The following is a 23,675-nucleotide window of genomic DNA, read 5'->3' as shown; positions in this document are numbered from 1 at the left end:
AAATGATCTAAATCTGATAAAATTGCTTGAACTATTCTTGAAATGGATTGAAAAGATCCAGGTGGGATTGCTTGTCGCACTGATCGAGCTTTCGGGACGGCTCACTTTGCACTTGTGAGAACCCGGGCAAGGCTGTGCATGACTGAAACGAGTGCTTTAAGCTTCTGATTGTCTTTTGGCATAGGCTTGGCCTCGTTGCTAAGTGAAGCATGACAAGCTTTCAACCCCTGGCATTAAGAATTGATTGAGATAAAGTTGATTGAAAAAGGAATGTTGGCAACTTGTTTTGGCTGTTTTGGCTCACCTGTATGAGTTTGAGTAGCACTGCTTTCCATTTCCTACTTGTTGGTGCTAGATCATGGGTGATGCTTTTATTTCTCCTAAACTGAACTTGCCTAGCTTTAGACTGATTTGATATACCCTGTTGAGCTAGATGCAGGTCCGGTTTGTGGATGCACACGTGCTTGAGACTAGATGTTGCTCATATCTTTGTATCCCTGAATGCTTTCACTTACACCTCCTGCATTGCATTCATTGCATAGCATCTATTCAGGGGGAGTCTCAGCTTCAGGGGGAGCTCTAGGTCTTTGTAGCCTTGATGTGTGCATGTGCCAACAAGGGGGAGACTTGTTTGATTTTTGAAAAACTTGTTGTGCACAGGGCTTCGAGAGTGCACCATTTTGGAAGAGTTGCACTTTTGAGAGGGAAAAACTTTGCTTGGGGAGTTTCTGCTTTGTTCTTGGCTCCTGGTTTTCCTCGTTTTCCCTCTGCTTCGTGCATGACTGCGTCGAGCGTTACCTCTGTCTTTGAAGAGTCATGTTTTGGCTTTTGATCGATTGCGTCGAGCCTTTGCCCTTGTCTTAGGGGATCGATCTTTGCTTGAGTAAGTGACTGTTCTTGCGTTTCTGAGCCTTTTGTCACTTGCTTGTGCTTCTTTGTTCTTTTCTGGTTTCACTTCTCTTGGTTCGTTTGTGGTGTGTTGACAATGCACTCATCAAGGGGGAGATTGAGGAATGTTGAGTACTCTATCCTGCTTGTGATGAGTGAATTGTCAACCGTGCGGTGTGATCGTGCGCTTGGTCTTTGGATTGCAGGTACACGGGCGTCGAGTGTCGACGGGGAGCTGCCGTGGAGGTGCTGTGGCCGATGGACCGTGCGGTGGACGGCGGTGAAGGGCAGCCGGGACCGGAGCTCGGACCGGGCGGCAGCTGTGGCGTCCACTCCTGGATCGAGGGCGCAAGCGGCGACGGAAGGCGGGTTTCTTGGTTTGCGCCACAAAACCAAGGAGGCGGACGGCGGTTGAAGACGCCAAGTCGTGGAGGCACGGGCGGCGGTCTCGGGACTGACGGAGGCGACGGGCGTCGACGGCGTCTAGGGCCTCGCTGCGGGCGAGGAGGTGACGGGCGTCGGGCGGCGTCTAGGGCCGTCAGAAGGCCGAGGCGGGAACGGCGTCTAGGGCCACGGCGTGGAGGCGGGAATCTTCCCGCGCGTAAGGTTTTGGCGGTTTTCTCAAAACCGGCCATCTACCCGGGTTTCGCGGACCCTTCAAAACCGCGGACTGGATCTGCATCAAGATGGCGGCATCGCGGAGAAGACTTCGTTTCGAAGAAAGAACCTCGGCCGTCGGATGAGATCTTGTACAGGGGGTGCTGCAGGCCAACCGGTCTGACCGGTCCCGCGGGTATAAATACCCCTTCACTTGTGTTAGGTTAATTGCGGCTTTTGTAACTCGTCCGTGAATTCTCCGTTTTCCCCAGGCCGCCGCCCCTGTGTTCCTCTTCCTCAGTTCATCTCTTTAGGGTAGATTTGAATGTTGTTTGCGTGAGAACTCTTGTGGATTTGATTGGGAAAGGAGGCCCTAACCTCCTCGTGCCCTCTGGGCGTTTTGAATCAATCCATCTCCTCGTTTTGTGCCTTATTTGATGAAATTTCGATTTCGTTTTTGGTGCACTTGATTGCGAGGAGTCCATGAGTTCTTTGCTATGATTCCCGTGCTCACAATTCTGACCTAAACCCTCTGGAATCACTGGCGTGTTTGAATTCGAGCTCTTGAGTGTTCGAGAAAACCCCAATCCCTTTTGATCTCCCCCATAATCCTCACGATTCGTTGATCTTTGGGACGAGATCTTTTGGGGATATGTCCACGCGGTAGGGGCGAAGCAATCCCCCAAATTTCATCGGTTTTCGTGGTCGTTTGATCGAGATTCACCGTTTGAATCTAAGTTTTCGAGGGTTTTCTGGGTGCCACCGGTCAGACCGGTAGGCAATACCGGTCAGACCGGACTGCTCTCTTTTGCACAGCCCCGACCGGTCAGACCGGTCCAGTGCACCGGTCAGACCGGTCCAGGTTGATCAGATTGGCTGATTTTTCCAAATCGCTTCCGAATTGCTTTGGGTTTTCGCTTGCTCGTTCGAGGTCTTTTGTGTTGGTTTAGCTTTTCCATAGCTATTCCAAACTTTGGCCAGAACGCTTGAGGGCTCGGGTGATTTTCGGGATATAGGCCGATGGTTTGAATTTCGGAAGAAATTTTGATCGGCTCCCATTCACCCCCCTCTGGTCGCCGGCTTCGGTCCCACAGAAAAATAAATACGATTCCCACCTAGATCCAGCTACTGATCAGGGTCTTAGCCCACGTGTCGCACTAGAAGGGCGGCCGATATATCGTGCGTTTGACCTTTTCTAAAGGAAGGGCATCTCAATTTGAGGTGAAGCTATATGGAAGGCAGTCAACTTTAACAAGCATTTTCCTCCCAGGACATAGGTCCTGTTTGTTTCCAACCAAGATTATATAATCTAGCTCATGATGGATTATATAATCTGAATTGTTATAAACTTGAGAGAAAAACTCTATGCTGTTTGGCAACATAGATTAGTGCAACATAGATTATTTGAGGTCTTGATTACTATAATCTAAAATTAGTGCAACATGGATGAGTACGTGGTGGAGTTCGAGATTGAGAGGATGGATCTCAGCGATAAGATGGATACCTTCCGCAAGACCGTTTGTTCTAATATCAAACGTCTTGCGAAGGTGATCGGGAACGAGGACAAGGGCCCTGTACTCCGGAAATGAGGTGTTAGGCTAATAGGTCTGTAGTTTAGGCTAGGATTGGTGCTGCAATTTTCTTTCAATTTTGTTTCATTTATTTGTTTTAGGCCTAGTAATTAGTAGTCTGGAGCACTTAGGAGTCGATTTGAAATTTGAAATAAAATAAGTTTGAGCTTACTCATACTTATTGCTAGTGGTTCGTGCACATTTATGTGCCAACCACACTCGATCCTATTCTGATCATGTACCAAGTGTGCAGAATATTCAGAAGAAAGAACGTTGGCAAGTTCCTGAAAAAATTTGAACGCATTTCCACACGGTCCAACAGCCGGGTGGCCTGCAACAGGCCGGGCGGTCTACCCATCTTGTTAAAACGACCGGGGCAAGTATAAAATATCTCTCCAAGAGAACCACGCCCCAAGGTTACCCAACTTCTGTCTTGTAGCTGGAATCAGAAATCAGGCACGTATAAAATATTGGTGAAATAGGGTCTTTTTGGGACGGCGTACGTCAGCATCATTCGCACGGAAAAACGCAAGTGAAACCCAACAAACGCTAGCGTCGAACGCCCGTTGAGCAAACGGCCAAACGCTTCGTTGGAAAAGTAAGATTTGATCGAGCTGCCGATGGGATATGCTGATGGGTTGTTTGGTTACAAGGGTTAAACTTCATGTCACGTTAAAAAGAATATTTGTATTTAGTAGTATTAAATAAAATTTAATTATAAAATTAATTACAGAATCATGCGGCTAAACTGCGAGATAAATGTAATGAGACATATTAATTTATAATTAACGGATGATTATTATTGCATCACTGTAACAAATTATGAATTAATTAGACTCATTAGATTTGTCTTGCGAATTAACACCTATCTGTCAAAAAATATGAATAGATTTTATTTAATACTTTTAAATGGTAAGTTTGTTTTGATGTGAGAGGGCCTAAAAAAAAAGTACGTGGAACCCGGCCGCTTCTTGCTTTGGTGGGAAGCGCTGCTGTGCGCCGCCGTTCCAAACACGGCCAATCGGCCATAATATATTTGAATATGTTATGCTCATACCATGGTGATATTTATACAATGGGTGGCAACTTGTAATAACAAGCATGTTACAAACAAACTACAAATACTTCCCTTCAATGCAAAGATACAGAGCTCTTGAAGCATCGATGCAGCATACATTTGAGGCCCTCTTATTTATAGCTATACTTCGGCCTAAGCAGGATCCTTATCATAAAGCCTACTAAATTGTTTCTCATATATACTAGTATCCTTCAGATATCTTGACTTGAGTTCGCATTTGCTCGTAACATTTCAGATTATCCTTCAATTAGGATGGTGGAATGCGGGGTGGCCGCACGAATGCCGGCACAGGGCTGACGAACTTTGCTTCCTCTGCACTCGTGTAAATGTTTCCTTTAGTCCCTGCATCAATCGACAAGAACATGTAGGTATTACATTCCTTTGGTCATCCGGTCCATGGAAAGTTCGCACATCATGCATGTGTGGCACTTCCTTTATTTTAATATTTTTGATGATCAGCACACTTATCATGAACTTTTTTTGACGTGGTAATTTTTTAGAACATTTTTGTCAAACAATAATCTATAGAATAGAAGCTAGTAAATATTTCTGTTGACATTATCTGAGTAGTAAATTCAAAACTATAAAATGCTGCAGCAACACAAATAATTAGCAACCTGAACTACAAGCGATCAGATCTTACCAGAATTAGCTTGAAGCTTAGTCTCTGACGGCTGCATGCCACCAGGTGACCCTCCCCTCATGCCGTTCATCCAACCAAGACCCAAACTGCGCCTGAGCGGCGCGGCATGTCCAATCTCACCACCCGCAACCACAAGCAGAACCAGAGCAGCAAATGCAAGTTTGGACGCCATTCTTCTCTTAGTTATGTACTGTAACACACTGAAACATTGAGTTGAGGACTGCCTTCACTAGCTACGAGGCATATATAAGTTGAATTAAAGCACAGTTGGGCAGTTAGGCAAACTCATTGATCAATATGTTATTGCTTCATATGGGTAATAGAAGCATAGGGAGAATCAATATCTTCTAGAGTTGTAGGTACCTAGTGCTATCATAGGCAACGTCAATCTGGCAGCAGCTTATAATGAAATGCATGTGAACAATGCCCTCTATTTTGTTATTCCTGGAATGGAGCAGGAACTGCTGCTGTGGAACTGTAAGGGAGTCCAAGATTTATGTCAAGAGAAATTAGAAGGGGTCGATTTTACAATGCCAGTATTACAGAAGTGTGGCCTAGATAGTTGGAGGAATTCTATCCTTTCGCAAGTAGGTCTCTGCCTCCCAGGCTGCGCCATCTGAATTTAAGCGATGGTTCATTACAGCCATAGAACTTATTATCATCTTACGTATGGCTAAGAAAACAGACAGTACAACACTTCTATTCTCATCAGAACCAAACTGAAACAAAACGCTCGTAGAGGTGACCTTGGTTGCAGTTATGTACTGTAACACACTGAAACATTGAGTTGAGGACTGCCTTCACTAGCTACGAGACATATATAACTTGAATTAAAGCACAGTTGGGCAGTTAGGCAAACTCATTTATCAAAATGTTATTGCTTCATATGGGTATTAGAAGCATATGGGGAATCAATATCTTCTAGAGTTGTAGGTACCTAGTGTCATTAGTATAGGTACAGTACAGATAAATTGACTAAATATTAGGTAAACGTGGGGGTGGGATGTATCAGAAGAGACCAGGTAGGTTGTGTGCACTGTGGCATCGTTATTCACCCAATCAGCTATGATTTTAATTTTGTCATGTACAGTATAATACCATGTCTGAAATAAATAACCTGTTCCTTACAAGAGAATATCTATGACACAATTTAAAAAAAATAAATAGAAAATATCATCTACATTCTGGTCGAAGTAGACGCGAACTCAGGTCTTTGGTGTCCGTATCCAAACAGTCCACTGACCTGGTCCCAATTCGTCATTTCAACTAAAAAAGTTATAACTAGAAAAAAGTTACATAACACATATCATTTTTCTACATGGAACTTCTATGCTGATTGCTGAATCTCCCTGGGTTTGGCATACACGCCTTCAAGACCAAAACTGACCAAGCTCCCAGCAAGCCGGCCAAGAAAAAGGCTCTTGCATTGGTCCAGTAAAATCCCCTGCTCAACGAAGCAAAGGCTCTGCCACTCAAAATCTGACCTGCTGCACAGGCACAGCCTTGTCCTGACCACCCACCCCAGCTATAGCTTCTGCACGACTTGATCACCAATGCCCTGGGGCACACGAGACGGGCCAGGGCTCAGGCCCATGCCGTTGCTTCTTAGAAATTCTCTTTGTGGAAATGGAATCGGGTGGTCGTTGTATTGCTAAACTCTACTGAGAGATCTCTCAGGGTCTTCGTAAGTGTTGGAGATCCACAGTAGAAAACACCTGCAGATTCATGGAATTTCTTATCAGTGTGCCTCTAAATAGGGGGCATCGGTTCAATTTTGTCAGATGTGACTTACCTATGCGTGAGTTTTTGTGGTTATTGGCCAGATCAGTGAATACCTTTCTCCAGTTTGGCCTCGCAAAATGCGTTCGGATCTGCACGACCAACAGTAAGAAAAGGGCATATACATACATAGCACATCTGAACTTATTTGTAGCAATTGAGAGAGTGGACCATGGAAAAATGCTTTCACCTTGCTGCCTGAGACAATATCCACGCCATTCTTTGCGTGCTGAAGTGATTGGACCATGGCAATCAGGGCTGATCTTGCGTCGCCTTCCTCATACACGCTGGTCAGGTAGTTGTGCATCTCTATCACATTCTGTATGCGCAGGCAGAGGATAAATTGTTTTCTAATAGTAGAAATGGATAGATGAACTTAAAGGTGGGATGTTTACTAAGGAAGTAAGAGTGGGATTATTACATCACGATCGCTCTCGGCGACGTCATTCATAACACCTTTGAACCATTCGAAGGAGCCCTGCTCTCTGGTAACCCAGTAGAAGTAGGCTCTTCCTGGCCCATTGGTCTTGAAACTGCAACCTAACTCGGCATCATGCGTGCTCTGCAGCTCCTGTTTTAGTCCATGTTATCTCAATTTAGATGCTGTGCATTTGCACTCATGTACGGTAAAAGATGTGCAGTATCTGAGCACGGTTTACCTCACTGGACTTTATGTTGTTCAGGAGGTCCTTCAGGATGCTGATGAAAGGAGTCGCGCCAATTCCTAGCCCAATAAGCAAAAGAATGTCGTATTTCTTGTAATTTTGAGCCGGTGCACCATAAGGGCCATCTATGAAGACTTTCGGGAACCTAAATGAATAAAACAAAATCAGCTTGAAATATGCATAGCTTAAAAACCAAATTGGCTCCGTCTTACGATAAATTTCTCAATTCCAAACACTGTGAAATCTCAATCATAATATAACGTTATGAAATTTTGCTTGGGAAAGAACATATAGTCAGCTTATTAGGAGATGAGGCATAATCACCTAGTTTCCTCTGATAAGCCATGTGCCACAACAGTTGTTTCAAGTCTAGCTAGAGTAGCCTTCTTAGAAGTTACTTCTGCTTCACAAGCCTGCATGAATCAGAGTATTCCAGTAACAATCCCACAAACTTGGCATATAGTGGAAAACAACTTCATCATGCCTGAAAGAAAAATCCAGCGTTCCATTGCTGCTCAACTAAAATACCTTCCCAAACAGATTCCTGAGTTCTGACGTCCAGTCACCTAATGTACGGATATGAACGCTCAAGTAGTCATCTCCAGGCGCTGAAGTGATGGAGAAGGGATGCCTGCATGATTTGGCAAATTTTAGGAGAGAGCTTTAGGAGCGTCATGCCTTGGATGATGACAACACTGCATTTGTACCATTCAAAAGGAGAAACGTCTGGGCACTTTACAAACAGGTACATCCCACTTTTGTACTTGAAGCTCGTTGGCTTCTTCATGTAAATTGAGAGCACGTTTCCTGGGTAAATTGCTGCCTGTGTGACACACAAGTAAAATAAATTAATAATAATCCTCTCATATTCTTGCTGAGTTCAAGAGAAATTTAAGAAAGTGATCATGCCACTTTACTCTACCTTGATTATGCTCACGTGATAACTTTTCTCACGAATTTTTCTGATACTTCTCTCGGAGGCATAGAAGATGACAGGGACTGCCAAGTACATCCATGTCTGAATAGCACAATGAAAAGTACAGTTTCAAGCTAATTTAAACATATTGAAACAAATTGAATACTACTACTTGAACAAAATACGAATAGGTTGTAAGGAAGATACCGTTCGCTTGTACCACTGCTTGGTGAGGAATATGAAGTAGGAGTGCATCACTAGGAGGATGTACGCGATGACCAGCAGGTGGTGGGCGTACCAGAAGGCGTTGAAGCCAGCCAGGTGATGCAGCGGCGACGGCAGCTTCACAACACTCCTCCGGAAGGAGTGTGTCGCCAGCGTGAAGGAGAAGGACATGATCAGGATCAGGAGGATTCCGGTCCATCCTGGGATGCTCGTCAACAGAATCGGCCATGTTGGTTGAACGTAGTTGAAGAAGGGCCCCAGCTTCTCCATGAACTTTTCCTTGGGGCACGAGACCACCCTGGGGAAGTCGCACAATACGTGTTCAAGCGTATGGGTTGCCGAACCGATTGCGATTGCAAGAGCAATAACCTGGACATTGTGACCATCGCAAACATGCCAGAAGATTATAGAATTCCAGTGTGAAATGGCAACTCAGAATTAGGGCCTTGTGTGTTCACCTTGTGGAAGTTTATGTTGTCGTCGAACGGGACGACCTTGCTGAGCGCGGTGGATCGGAGCCACGTCAGCGTGTTCCGGCACACCGGGAGCAGTATGAGCGCCATGTTGAGCTTGAGGGTCTCTGCGGCGCCTTTGGCGATGCAGACGCAGTAGCCCATCACCTCAAACACTGCACGCCTCCGGTACTGAATGAACTTGAATATGAAGAGGGCAATGTTGAGGATACCCCACAGCGTGAGCACCCATATCCTCTTCCAGTTCTCGTGGACGAAGTCGACGGTCTTGTTAATGCGCCTCTGCAGTGGGCTCCGGTAGCTGGAGGGTACCATCGTCCTCGCCAGACTTGCCGACGCCATGTTCATCTTGTCAGGTGGCCCTGAGGCCGACACCATCCCTCGGAGTAGCGTCTCTAGCTGCCAAATCTGCATCGACAAATTACATTCACAGATTCACTTGATATGCAAATCCTGCTGGGTTGTTTTTCTTTTCGGAAAGAAGATTAGGCTGCAGTTTCTTCGTGTACCTCAATGTAACCGCGATGATCAGGATCCAGCTCTTCCATGATAAGTGAAGCGTAGGTCGCAGCATGGTTCTTCAGCTTCGCGAGCTTGTTTGCTGAGGCACTTAGCAGAATGACCTCCTTGACCTCGTCTTCTGTGAGCTTTCCATCACCGTTCTTGTCACACCTGGTTTAAAGGAGCATTGAGATTTGAGAATCAAGCAATGAGCACTGAATATGGAAAAGATGCAGAGTGGTAGGTCTTTACATGTCAAAGAATATTCGCAGCCGGGAATCAAAGTTCTGGTCCGTCATCTCTTCCCAGAATTCCTTCAGTTGTTCTTTTAATATACCATCGTCCGGGTTAATATGTCTTCTCCTAGACAATGCCACAAACACCTCGCTTGCAAACTCCTTGGAATCGGCCATACCTTTAAGATGCGGAGGAGCACCAGTTCATACACTATATAAAGCAATTAAGCAATGTGTTGCTTCCTTGCTGGGGTCAATTTTTCTGAGTGTCACAGGAATGTTATATGGATGAATGGATTTTCGCACGATCTTGCTTTGCTTCTTGCCAACTGTTAGAGGGACGACACTTGAAGAGCTTATAGTTTGCGCAATTTCCTAACTGACCAGATTGAGCAATTCGATTTCACTGCTACAAGCATGAGAAAGGATGGAAAATACTGGAAAGAAATCAGAAATATATGACATTATTTTGAAGTTGATAGATTTCTAACCAAAATATTTACCTGATTCTACCAAAGGAAATCTAACATCGTCGCAAGGGCATAAACCGTTTGACTACACGTTCTAATTCTACAGTGAATAGAACAGATCTCATCGCAGCGTGGACAATCCGTGGCGAGGCTCAGCAAGAGCCACGATGCAGCGCACCTGAACACCATCGAGAGCACAGTGCTAGGGGAAGCTCACCTATGCATTTGGCGAAGTTCTCCTTGTGCAGGCGGCCATCGGTGCTCATCTCTTCGAACCGCTTCTCGACGGACTTCCAGCCGTCCTTGCCACCCGACGTCTTGTCGAGGAAGCGCAGGCCGCGCAGGCCCGACTGCGCGCTGGAGTGCGTCCGCTTGAGGCCCCGCATCTCCGTCGACACCTTGGACGCGAGCCGTTTCATCCCCGACGCGAGCCGCGACGGTTGCTTCTTCATCACCGGCGGTGGCGGGGGATCCCCCCAACCTCCCGCGCCGCCGTCCCCCGTCGACGACGCCATCTCCGGCGAACGATCGAGCGTAACACCGCGGCTGACGGCTTGTGCGTGTGCGCTCGCTCACCGCGCGAGCGCCATTACGATCGCGAAGATTGGTCGGGTGTAAATTTGGCAAGGACAAGCCAAGGGAAGGGAAGACAAATGTGGCGCATGCAGCGGAGATGTGCGCGCCAAATATAGCCGTTCACGCCCCGGTTTTAAATTACTTAAAACATTTTTGTGCGTGAAAGAATTGTCACAAATATTTGCGCATGCGGTGGAGAATTCTTCTGATCACAATCACGGGTGGTAAAAAAGATGTCACTACACTTGGCACGGCAGAATTGAGAAATTTAGGAATTTGCTTGCCCATTTGAAGAAATCAAAATGTTCAACTTATCAGAAGGCTCTAAAAGAATTTTAAGCGTTTCAAAATGTTCAAGAACTTTAAGCATTTGGGAATTTGATGCAGTTCCTTATCCTGTTTGTGGGCGTGTTCCTGATTTCATAAAATTTAGTGGTGATGATAATAGAACCATTTGGTAGCATATTGACCAATACATTGCCCAACTGGGAGAAACGAGTTTCAGTGATGCTTTAAAAGTTTGTTTATTTTCTTTATCTTTGTCTGTAACTGCTTTTTCTTAGTTTTCTTTAATTAGCCCCTAGCTCTTCTATTTATACTCGGAATCAATTAGAGCAAAACTTGCATGGTCACTTTTATAGTAGGGACAGTGAGGCAAAATTGATTTCTTAACACCAGTTTAACATGGTAGAGATAAATTGATTTCTTAACACCAGTTTAACATGGTAGAGATGAATGTATGCTTGATTATTTCAAGAGATTCAAAGATATCAAAAACTGTTACTTTGGTTTGTCAATTTCTGAAATTGATTTGGCTAATTTGGGTTTTGGTGGTTTGTGCTCCTATTTTAAGGTTATGATTTTCTTCCTTTTAACCAAGTGCAAATAAGAGCATTAGGGCAAGAGTACAAATTTAAAAAATTCAAAACAAAACTATAGGACTCATCGGTCCAACATACGTATTGTTGGTTGTGAATATGATAGTTTCGACGATGAGGATAAAGATGTACATGTTGCTGAATTTCTGTGGACATCTAAAGCTAAATCATATTCTTGTTCATTGCTTAAACCGAGTGATAAGAATGGGCAAGAAGAAGTTCTCTTTACTTTTGATATTTCTAGATGTGACCGCATATTTGATGAATTGCTTAATAATGGAAGCATCAAATTATCATATGCCATACCGCTGCTTGATGAGTTGAAGCGGCGTGCAAATCGCAACTGGCATAATTGTTTTTCTAAGACAACTAACGATTACAATGTCTTTTGTCAACAGGTACAATCGGCCATTAGCAACGGATGATTGGCTTTACATGAGATGCAGATCAACAAGACGACGCCATTCATTATTAATACCATTGATCTGAACAACACAAATGTGTTGATTTGGTTGTAACAAATTGAAGGTGCAAAAGGGAAGAACGTGATCATTGTGAAGAAAGGTCAAAAACCAAATGTTAAGATTCTGTCCAGAAAAGTTGTGCTTGAGAAGACTCATAATGGGACAAAATTGTTAAAAATCATCGTGAAGCCTTCTTAGGTCGGGGGTGGGGGGCAAGCAAGTTCTTTGCGGGACTCGGGTCGCCTACCTGCCTGGGTGCGACCGGTCTCTCCAACCGATCAGATCAGGCTTGGTCAGGGTAGACCCAAATGATCAAGCCCAAGCGTCCGGAAGTGGGAATTTGGAACGTGAACAAAGATAAGGTGTAAGGGAAGGTTGCAAAGTAGAAATCTAACTTTGATCAGTTTTGTGGCGGGACCACAAAAAAGACTGGGCTCGAGTGCACTGATCTTTGTTGCTAGGCAACTCTGACCCAATTCGGCACGCACCGGTAGTTCCTCGAGTGAAGCCTCAATAAAAGCCACGCTCTTCCAGGATCGCACAGACAACACTCACATGAAGTGAGCCCAGATATTACAACCTAGAACATTTCTTACATCATCAGAGTTTGCAGCGGAAAAGGAAATTTGTTACAAACCATGTTCAGAATAGCAAAGTACTACAAAAATCCAACTACGCAAATTATTCATATCTCATTATTGCAGCGGAAGAAGTAAACGACGACTAGCGAAACATGTGACACATCGATAAAAGCCCGTACGAAAAACGTCACTCAGTGGAAGGGTGGTCAGCACCGGCTGAAGGGCCATCCCACTCAACAGACCAGCCCGGAGGCAAAGTGCACGGCCAAGTCAGACTCGCAATCATATCCTCAAAGTTAGTACCTGAAAAACAGTACCACAAGCAAGGCTGAGTATACTAATACTCAGTAAGACTTACCCGTCACTGGATATACCTTAGTCCGATAACTAGACATGCAAGGCTTTTTGGTTGGTGGGGTTTGTTTTGCCAAAAACGCCTCTAAGAGTTGATCCTTATTTTCAGATTTTAACTTTGCCATTTTTTAGTTGGATTAACCGTTCTAAGTTTGCATCTAACTCTAAACAAATATGGTAGAGCAACCATTTATTCATCCAGCAGTATTATTATCATCATGTTCCACTTGTTACTCTATGTGACCGAAATTGTTAAGCAGTCTCATGCCGTGAGAGGCGGAATTCCGAATCAAATTTCAATCTGGCAAGGGGAACCTAACGCACAAGCATGGGGATCGACATCGCTTTCGCCCATGCTACTGTTCCCCTTTCTTCTCCAGTCCATGGACACGGGGTACCCTCCCCGACTACAGAGTCCGACCACTCTGCACCCGTACATCGCGACAAAAATTAAACCCTACTTCTACAAAGAGGGTACCAACGTTTCACGTGCTGCTGGTCCGATCAGGTACTTAAGCTTACCGATTACCATATTTCTCGGCATGTGGCTAGTACTTTCAAACGCTTAACGAAATGAGTCATACACCGCGACCTTAACCACCTTAACCAATTTCGACTACACTAGTGGGGTATCACAACTACACAACCCCGCCCGATGTCCTTATATTTCAACAGTAATTAAAGTCAGTCAAATCCTATATTCTCGCGAGAGGCAGGAAACCTCTTGACTTCTACCGTTCCTGGTTAGCGGGAGAACTAGTCGATAAAAACATCTGGATAACAAACATAGGTACCTAGAGATCACGCATCTAAGGTTTTCGATCAACGCCTAAGAAAAACATAAATGCGCAAATAAAATAATTACAGCATATACGAATAGTTAGATGATTATAAAGCGGAAAATAATGGGATCATGCACCTGGGCTTGTTTTATTGGGCACTGTCACAATGAGAGTCCTCTAGGGCTTGGCCCAGGTCTTGGTTCAAGTTAGCACAGATAAGATTAATATCCGTCGTAGGAAGAGAGTCCGATGGAACCAACTCGTAATCACCGTCAGCAAGATTATGCAATGCAAAGATTCATTATTACAACATGATATGATTTTCCTTTCCTTCACGATAAAGTTGTAGTTCAATAGAATGTTAATTTAGTGAAGATCTTCTGATTTCATTTCATGAGCAGTCATTTATGGAGTAGAACTTATAATTACTTTACTTCATGAATGAGTGTGTGGGGGTGTGTTCAAATCTAGACTAGAAACATTAGCATAAGTTCACAATTTTATAACAGAAAATATATTCATGAACTAGTACTGAAAAATTTATGTGGAGCAGATCAGATAGTCTAGTATCTACTGTAAAAATTTCATCTTGTAACAGCAAGGCATCTATCTATGAAAAATCATGTAATCAGATTAAGCTAGAAACTTCACGAATTTTCACAGGTTGTTAAGTATGGTTTCTGGAGCCAAACATTTTAAAGAGACATCTAGATATGACATACTCAGTACTGTAATTTTTCTAGAATTTATCTACTCATGAAACATGAGTTATAAAATTGACAAACTAACATGCTAGCAACCAAATTTAAATTCCACAGGGAGTTCTACCAGGGTTATGGATCTCAATATTTTACCAGAGTCTAGAAATAGCCTAAATATGCTTCAGTAAAAGTTTCAAGCATTACTTCTACCAGATCATTTACTTATGCATTAAACTATATATGAACTTGCATATTCATTCGAGATTCAAGATGACCATTACTGCCTATCAAAATTTTACTACAAAAAGTACTTGTACTGTCCAAAGATCATGACCAGATATGAACTATGGCATTCAGAACGAAAATTACAAATCTAGGCATGATATGTCAAGAATGATTTATCACTGTTGAAATACTTAGTAAATGGAGTTCAAACTTTGCAGACATGATTGTAGGACCAAAACAGAGTTTCAGAAATAAATCTAGATTTTTCTAAGCACAGGAACTATATATAAAGAATTACGTTCACAAAGAAAACATTAAACATAATATATAGCAAACTAGATCTAAAATTTCTCAAACTTTTAGATCAGCAAGAGTTCAGCAACATGTTCATCCAGAAAATGTTTCAGAGCTATCCCATGTCTATTTTCACCGGCATTAATATATGAAATTCACTAGTAGATCTAGGAATCTTTACCATTTGAGCAAGTAAATGATTTCACACTGGGTTCATATTTTTACCAGATGCTTATAACAACACTAAGATCAGCATATCCAAAAATCAGATATAGCCACTGAACCAAACTACCAGAACATTTATGTGACATTTAAACTAATCTTTTTCCTAGATTAAAATGTAGACAGATTCTAAAGATTTGCATGTAATAAAACTTGTAGATTTCATTGCAAAGATTCCAAAACATTTGGATTTACATTTTTCTGATTTCTCTATGATTTTGTACACATTTTAAAGTTCACTGGATTCTTGTTCTTGAGTTCATGTAACATTTACAGTTTAAACCCTAGAAACATTTCCATTCCTTACAAATAGGTCCCTGGACCGTGTATGCGCACGGAATCCGAGCGATTCCGGCGAGGTCTGTCAGCTGCAGTGAGGGAGAGGTGGGGGAAAAGGGTTAGGGCTCAGTTGCGAACCTAGGGGTGGTCGGGGTTGGGCCGGAGGTGGTCGGAGGAGGCGGCTCCACGGTGGAGCAGTGGTGGCGGAGCTGCGCGTCCAAGTCCGGCGAGCTCCAGCGAGCTCGTGCTGGCGCGGTTTGGCCTCACAGCTACGCTGGAGGTCAAGGAAGGCGTGATGAGGCTCGGCCGGGTCAATGTAGGGGCGGAGGGGGCTCGTCGGTATGGAGCGAGGCTTCGCCGGCGAGCGGAGCAGGGGAGGAGGCGAAGGCACGCACGAGGGCTGGCTTCAGGGTACTTATAGGCGCAGGAAAGGCTCAGGGAGGGGCTTGCTTCGCCAGGGAGGCAAATGCGCGGCCGGGTGTGGCGGAACCACCCAAACTAACTGAGCCCGGGTGCACTGATCTTTGTTGCTAGGCAACTCCGACCCAAATTGGCATGCACCAGCAGTTCCTCAAGTGAAGCCTCGATAAAAGCCACGCTATTCCAGGATCGCGCAGACAACACTTACACGAAGGTGAGCCCATAGATTACAACACAGAACACTTCATACATCTCAGAGTAATTGCAGCGGAAGATAAATTTATTACAAACCAAGTTTAGAAAAGTAAAATACTACAGAGTTCCATCTACTCAAATTATTCAAGTCTCATTGTTCAGCAGAAGCAGTAAAAGACGTCTAGCGAAAAGAAGGGACGCATCGATAAAGCTCGTACGAAAGCGTCACTCAGCGGGAGGGTGGTCAGCACTGGCTGAAGGACCATCCCACTCAACAGACCAGCCCGGAGGCAAAGTACAAGGCCAAGTAAGACTCGCAATCATATCCTCGAAGTTAGTACCAAAAAACAGTGCCACAAGCAAGACTGAGTATACTAATACTCAACAAGACTTACCCCTCACCGGATATAACTTAGTACGATAGCTAGACATACGATAGCTAGACATGCAAGGCTTGTTGGTTTGTGGGGTTTGTTTTTCAAAAAAAAAAATGCCACTAAGAGTTGATCCTTATTTTCAGATTTTATTTTAGCCACTTTCTAGTTGGATTAACCATTCAAAGTTTGCAACTATCTCTACTCAAACATGGTAGAGCAACCATTTAATCATACAATAGTATTATCAACATTTGTTCCACTTGTTACTCTATGTGACCGAAAACATTAAGCAATCTCATGCCGTGAGAGGCAGACGATTCTGAATCGAATTTCAACCTGGCCAGGGGAACCTAGACCACATGCATAGGGATCGACTTCGCTCCCGCCCACGCTACTTTCCCCTTTCTTTCCAGGTTGTGGATCCAGAACACCCCCCTCCCCGACTACAGAGTCCGACGACTCTGCACCCGTACGTCTGGACAAAAATAAACCTACTACTACCAAGGGGGTGCGAGATCGTTCCACTTGTTGGTCCAATCAGGTACTTAAGCTTACCGATTACCATATTTCTCAGTATGTGGCTAGTACTTTCAAACGCTTAACGAAATGAGCCACACACCGCGACCTTAGCCAATTTGATTACACCAGTGGAGTATCACAACTACACAACCCCGCCTGTTGTCCTTATATTTTAGCAGGAATTCAAAGTCAGTAAATTCCTATAACTCGCGAGAGGCAGGAAACCCCTCTACTTCTACCGTTCCTAATTAGCGGGGCAACTAGTCGATAAAAAGATCCGGATGTCAAACATAGGTTTCTAGGGATCATGCATCTAAGGTTTTCTATCAACGCCTAGAAAACTTAAATGCAGGAAATAACATTATTACAACACATTAAGAGTAGTTAGATGAATAATAACTCTAAAAATAATGGGATTATGCCCCGGAGCTTGCCTTCTTGGGCACTGTCAAACTGAGAGTCCTCTAGGGCTTGGCCCAGGTCTTGGTTTACGTTAGCACAGTTAAGATTAACCTCCGACGCAGCAATAGTGTCCGCTGGAACCAAGTCGTAGTCACCGTCAGCGAGATTGAAAGTTTCTATATGCAATGCAAAGATTCATTATTACAATAGGATAAATGATTTCTTTCTTTAACGATAAAGTTGTAGTTCAACAAAAAGTTAAATTGGTGATGATCTCTGTGATTTCATTTCCTGGGCAATCATTTATGGAGTAGTACTTATAATTAACTTACTTTATAAAGCAAGGGTTTGCTGTTTACTATTTTATTAATGTGCAGAAAATGTACTTGTCCTAATTAATATTAGGGAAACAATGTGGTATTCATAACTGAAGTTATACATAGTTTCTTATGTTGAAATTTTTTCACAAGGTACTTCTCTGAACAAAGTGTTTACTGAATAAATTTCAGCTCATTTTGTATAATCAATTAAACATGAAAAATGAAATACGCAGCCACTGCTAGAACAAAGATCTATTTATATAGAACTAACCATGCAAGAAATGATTCTAAAAATTTTACTGGTTGTTCCAAATCTTGTGTTCATGTTGCTGTAAAATTTTCAGATTTTATTGTACAATGTACAGAGCATAGTAATTAAGTAAAAATTCGCCTACATTAATCAAGTTTGATTTATTCAGAGCAAATTAAGTAAGTGATGGTTCTCAAATCTTTACACAATGTACCAGACATCAAATATAGTCTACAGTAAAAATTTCAGGCAAAAACAGTAACACATGTAAGCATAAAAAATAATTAAAACCTAGTATGTTGATATCAACCACATTTTATACAGATCGAGTCCTAATATTTCTGGAGGTCAAAATTTTATAGGAACTACTAAAAATGATATTCTTATTACTATAATTTTTCCATGATTTAACTGAACGTATAATAGTAGTAACCAATTTAACAATACAAGCATGTGCATAGTTAAGTTAATTTATACAAAGAGTTTATTATGGTTTCTGTGTACCAAAATTATACCAGAGATAAACCTAAACTTGAACATGCTTCAGTACAAATATCAGCATTTATTTCCACTAGATTATTTACTTATGAATTGAACTATTTGTGAACTTGCATATTCATTCGAGATACAAGATGATCTATACATGTCAAAATTTTACTAAAGAGAGTAATTATACTAACTAAGAACATGTCCAAATATCATGATCAGATATGAAATATAGCATCCAAAACAAAAATAACAAATCTAAGCATGATACAACAAGTATGATTTACAACTGTAGCAATACTTAGTAAATGGAGCTGAAACTTTGCAGACATGATTACATGACTAAGAAAGAGTTCCAAAAATAAACCTAGATTTTTCTAATTATAGGAAATATATACCATGAATTAATCTCATAAAACAAACATTAAACAGAATATATAGCAAACTAAATCTAAAATTTCTCAAACTTGTCGGACAGCAATTTTTCACTAGGATGTGCTTCCAGAAAAAGTTTCATAACTAAATCATTTACATTTTTACCAGTATTAATATGTGAGTTTTACTAGTAGATCTAGGGAACTTGATCATTTGAGCAAGTAAATGATTTCAAAATGAGTTCATATTTTTACCAAAATCTAGAAACAGTATGATGCATATTCTACCCAAAAATCGCCCATAGTTGATGAGCACAACTCCTAGAACATTTTTGTCCTATTTAAATTAGTCTTTTTCTTAGATTATAATAGAAGCAAAATATGAACATGTGACTGTAACAAAAGTTGTAGTTCTTGTTCTAAAGATTTTATAACAGTTGAGTTTATATTTTTTTTGTTTTTTCTATGATTTTATATGTATTTTACAAGTTTGCTGTTTTGGAGTTCATGTACATTTTGCCCTTTAGACCCTATAAGTTTTGTTTCTTTTAACTGTAGGTCCCTGGCGGAACTCACAGAATAGGGGAGATGATGGCGCGGCGTTTCCCGGCGAGGAGAGTTGCCGGCAACGAGGGGAAAGTGGGGGAAAAGGATGAGGAGGCCGAGAGCTACCTTCCGGTGGTCTTGGCTCGTCGGGAGAGGGCCGGAGGAGGCGGGTCCGCGGAGTGGGGCGGCTGGCGGTGGCTCTGGTCCGGCGCGGCGGCGCTCCGGTGAGAGGAGGAGGGAGCGGATGGGTCTGAAAGCTCCAGGAGGCCAAGGAGCTTCCTTTCTATGGGTTGGTTCGCGCGGAGGAAGGAAGGAGACGGGGGTTCATCGTTAGGCGGATGTCGCCGGCGCTAATGGAAGTCCGGCGACGGCTCTGGGCGATTCCGGCGGGCCAGGGCAGAAGGGGATGGGTCGGGTAGGTGCCGTATGGGGTGGAGGAGGCCATGGGTAGCTTGGATTGGAGAATGTGGATGCGGAGGGGGTGGTTCCACGCTGAGCCGAGCTCTGCTCGCCGGCAATGGTCTGGGCGCGCGCGAAATGGGGTCGGGTTGGCTTTTATAGGCCAAGGCGAGGGGGAGGGCGAGCCTGGGCGCGAGTTACTGGGGAAAGGGGCGCATGGACGTGGTCGCTCGTCCTGGGCGGCAGCGGTGGCCGGCCATGGCGCCGTGGCAAGCTCAGGAAAGGCAGGGGCATGTGGCTGCTCCAGATGACGCCTGGGGGGTCGGTTTCGACGAAACCAGGGGCGGCCAGGGTGGGTTTGCCCGTGGCGCGGCCAAGTGGCCACACCGGTGTCACGGCCCACGTGCCGACTGGGCTGCGCGGGTTACTATAGCGCGAGCTACTGTAGCACCACGGCTCAGCTCCTTAGTCCCAAACTGAAAGCAGAGAGGGAGCCGAACCAGTTTAAATAGCCGGTCCCTGAGAGGCTAGTAACTCCGGTTCGAACTTTTTGCGCAAAGCAAGGACGAAAGCGCAAGAGAGTCATTTAGCAAGTGTGATTTACTCAACATGTAGAGTAGATCTTAGCCGTTATCCCGGGTCGGGTCGTTACAGGGGTATCAGAGCCAAACTCTTGCGGTTTCACGCCACGTACGGGCAAAAGTGCGCATACATGAGCACGTTGTGCGCATGGCAACACGGATGCCATCGGCATGTGTGGACGGACATGTGTGGATGGACATGAGCCAGATGTGCTCAGCGTGGATGGCGATGGCAAGCTCTGCACGTTCAACGTCGGCCGCCCCATCGGCATGGGCCGAGCTACGCCGTCAAGTTCTCATATGCGTGGAGATCCGAGATCAGCTTCAAGCCCTGCTTGCATGTGTGGACGGACACACACATGGGCTGCTGGCAGTGAACCCACGGACGTGGCACATGGGATCGTTAGCACTAGATGTATGGGACGTGGCCAAGAGAGGAGATCCTGCTCCTTTTGTCCCGTATGGCTAAGCTGGTTCGACGAGGACGTCGAATCGTAACGGGGGAGATTGTCACGGCCCACGGGCCGACTGGGCCGCGCGGGGGTTACTGTAGCGCGAGCTACTGTAGCACAGCGGCTCAGCTCCTTAGTCCCAAACTGAAAGTAGAGAGGGAGCCGAACCAGCTTAAATAGCCGGTCCTTGGGAAGTTAGTAACTCCGGTTCGAACCTTTTGCGCGAAGCGAGGACGAAAGCGCAAGAGAGTTATTTAGCAGGTGTGATTTACTCAACATGTAGAGTAGATCTTAGCTGTTATCCCGGGTCGGGTCGTTACAACCGGCGTACGGCGTCGCCGGTGGGCTGGCGCACGGAAACAGGGGAGGAGCGAGGAGAGAGATGCTGGCAGTGGCAGTCTCGTAAATAGTCCGAAGTTCAAAATTTAGTTCAGTAATTTCAATTTTTCTCCCTCTTCATGGCCTCAAACGAAAAAGTGTTGAATACCAGTTTTGTTCAGTTTTTTGAGATCTACAACTTTCGTGTTATGTACTTTTTCATTTGAGTAATGGTTTGAGAGTTATTGTAAAACTATGAGATGACTTAATGATTAAGGAACTTGTCATTTCATGTGATTTGTTGTCACTTTTACTCCTAGGCTTCAACTAGGCTTTTATTTAACATGACATGGTGAATATGCCTATTTATTTTCATATGCATGTTTGCATTGGTTTGAATGTTATTTTTAACTTCCTTATTACTAGAAATTGAACTCCTGTTTATTTAATTTGTTTAAATTTTGAATTAGCAAAAAGTCTTTTTAAATTAAACTATATGCCACAAAAATATGAGTGTGTCTTTATACTAAGTTTTTGTGACAAGCTGAGCATAAAGGTTGTACGAACATTAAAGGAACAAGTTTTATATCCACACATACTCCTATACAAGTATGCATTATTGTTTTGTATAACTCTTTGTTATCATGAGCTAAAGGAATATTTAACTAATATTTAACCCTTTGTTTGAATTTTTATTTTGTTTCATAACTCCAAGTTGTCATTTGAGAAAGAAATGAATAATTGAATATTTTCTTACTAAACCTTCAAGGTAAGTATGTTTTATGTCTTCTTTTCTTTAAAAAGATTTTCAAGATTGAAAACTACTTGTTTGTTGAATATTTGTGGCCTTATTTTATTATTTTATTTGAACTAGTAGCTCTTCAAAAATCAAAGAATGGTTCTAATAATCATTTCAACCGATGGTTTTTTTTCAGTTTAAATTTGATTTGCATAGAAAGTTTATAGCTCATTATGAAAGATGTATTTTATTGCCTTATTACCACTCATGTTAAGTCAAGTTTAAAAGTGTATCAAACATTATTTTTCAAGCACTCTGCACTCAAACACATGCACACATACATTTACACACAAGTTTGTAAAAACTAGATATGGGTTTCTTATTTAAGTTTTCTTAGCTCCTTTGTGTGTGAAGTTATGCTAATTGCCTGGCTTTGGTTAAACTGACACCTGAGGTGTCACACCGGGGGAGGTCGGGACCGGACTGCCGGCGAGCGGGCGGCGCTGGCAGTTGGCGGGGGTGTCATGGCGGCTCGTGAAGGCCTCTGGGCCGCGTGTCCGCGCAAGGAGAGAGGACAAGAGGCAGGACGGGTGGCGTTGGTAGGGTCTCTCGGGTCCACCTGGCCGCGGACGCGCCATGGACGAAATCCATCGGCAACGTTCGGCGCGCGGTGGCGGAGTAGAGAGGGGAAGGTGGAGCAGGGACTTGTTTGCAAATTCTAAAAGTTCAGGAACCTCTCGGTAAACTAAAATTTTCTAAAATTTCCTAGCCTCAAATGAAAAAGTGTTGAGTACCATACTTATGTAACTTTTCTAGATCTACAACTTTTGTTTTAGTCAGATTTTCATTTGAAGTTCACATTTTGGACTATTTCATACTTGCAAACTTGCAATAAAGGGCTTTAGCTTTTATTTAATTTTTGAGTGGATTTGGCTGAAATTTGATTTAGGCACATGTCATTTAGTGTACTAGTTTCAGCCCAAGATTATTTTTGTGCATGTATTCAAATATGATTGGAATGTATTTCAAATGTTTTTGCCCTCACATATATAATCCAAAAGGGGTGATTTGACTTTAAATTGACTTTCTCCTTCTTATTTTAAATTCCTAATTTCCCTTCTATGGTTTAAATGGATTAAGTTGACTGACTTTTAGTGTACAGACACCAGAGGTGTCACAAGCTTCTATCCAAATACACAAGTAAAAAGGTCATATGCTAAAAAAAGAAACTAAGGTTGCCACCAGGCCAACGTAGGTTGGCATTGCCTGCAAGGGAATCACATAGGCAAAGGAGTGATGTTGTTTCTGTATACCCTACACGGAATATGAATTCTACAATGCCTTAGGGCACCTCTAGCATCAGGTTATCATTGTCCAACGTTGGAACAAGAAGGAATTTGGATACAATGCCACATCCTCTGTTTGATGCATGGAAGGAGGAACACAGAATGCCATCATTTGATATATTGTTGTGACCGGTGCATGACCAACTGAGCTCTAATCAATCAGGTAAGAGGCGGTAGCCTGCACCGGTCAGACCAGTCCTACCATGGATAGAGGATATTCTTCCCCTAAGGATGGAATATCGCGCGAAGACAAGGAGGGAGGTGGTGCAGCCCATGCGGGTTGACTTAGAGAGGACTACAGGTAATTATGTGATACATATTGGTGATATGAATGTGGGTCGTTATGGATGTTAGCAAAGAATAGATATTGGCAATCTGGTTGCAACTTCAGTCTAGAAGCTTGCGATGGTTAATGATCAAGAAGCCAGCAGCACTAACTCATCCTCCAAGTACTTTTAGCAAAGGTGGTGTCATTCAGGTTTAACTCATACTCAAAAGAGGAAATTGCAATGGCTGCCATTTTGGAAAAAGCGGGAATAGGAGCTCCAGAAAC

General features: G+C 43.4%; 2 protein-coding genes across 2 annotated transcripts; both read right to left on the bottom strand.

Moving 5' to 3' along the window:
• Positions 1-4,061: 4,061 nt before the first annotated feature.
• Positions 4,062-5,001, bottom strand: LOC120671825. The gene is made up of 2 exons (XM_039952075.1): positions 4,778-5,001; positions 4,062-4,476 (listed from the first exon to the last, which is right to left on the bottom strand). Exons 1-2 carry the CDS (start codon positions 4,947-4,949, stop codon positions 4,382-4,384), a joined length of 267 nt encoding a protein of 88 aa, XP_039808009.1. The 5' UTR covers positions 4,950-5,001; the 3' UTR covers positions 4,062-4,381.
• Positions 5,002-5,937: 936 nt separating this feature from the next.
• Positions 5,938-10,494, bottom strand: LOC120674233 (putative respiratory burst oxidase homolog protein H). Its single transcript, XM_039955376.1, has 13 exons — positions 10,260-10,494; positions 9,589-9,751; positions 9,345-9,507; positions 8,821-9,243; positions 8,345-8,731; positions 8,144-8,239; positions 7,929-8,044; positions 7,750-7,852; positions 7,546-7,634; positions 7,216-7,366; positions 6,978-7,127; positions 6,773-6,875; positions 5,938-6,492 (listed from the first exon to the last, which is right to left on the bottom strand). The coding sequence occupies exons 1-13, from the start codon at positions 10,492-10,494 to the stop codon at positions 6,383-6,385; spliced, it is 2,289 nt and encodes a 762-aa protein (XP_039811310.1). The 3' UTR covers positions 5,938-6,382.
• Between the last annotated feature and the right edge of the window lie 13,181 nt (positions 10,495-23,675).

This window comes from Panicum virgatum, chromosome 5N (assembly GCF_016808335.1).
Source record: "Panicum virgatum strain AP13 chromosome 5N, P.virgatum_v5, whole genome shotgun sequence".
Lineage (NCBI taxonomy): Eukaryota > Viridiplantae > Streptophyta > Magnoliopsida > Poales > Poaceae > Panicum > Panicum virgatum.
This window is presented reverse-complemented; position numbering and strand designations above follow the sequence as displayed.

Bases quoted from the DNA above. Each gene is read 5' to 3' on its own strand.
- LOC120671825 (XM_039952075.1), bottom strand. From the start codon at position 4,949: ATGGCGTCCAAACTTGCATTTGCTGCTCTGGTTCTGCTTGTGGTTGCG. The intron at 4,477-4,777 runs GTAAGATCTGAT...CGATTGATGCAG, and splicing joins TAAGCTTCAAGCTAATTCTG to GGACTAAAGGAAACATTTAC.
- LOC120674233 (XM_039955376.1), bottom strand. From the start codon at position 10,494: ATGAAGAAGCAACCGTCGCGGCTCGCGTCGGGGATGAAACGGCTCGCG. The intron at 9,244-9,344 runs GTACACGAAGAA...TTGTCGATGCAG, and splicing joins ATCATCGCGGTTACATTGAG to ATTTGGCAGCTAGAGACGCT. The intron at 6,493-6,772 runs GCGTGGATATTG...ATGAATCTGCAG, and splicing joins ACTTCAGCACGCAAAGAATG to GTGTTTTCTACTGTGGATCT.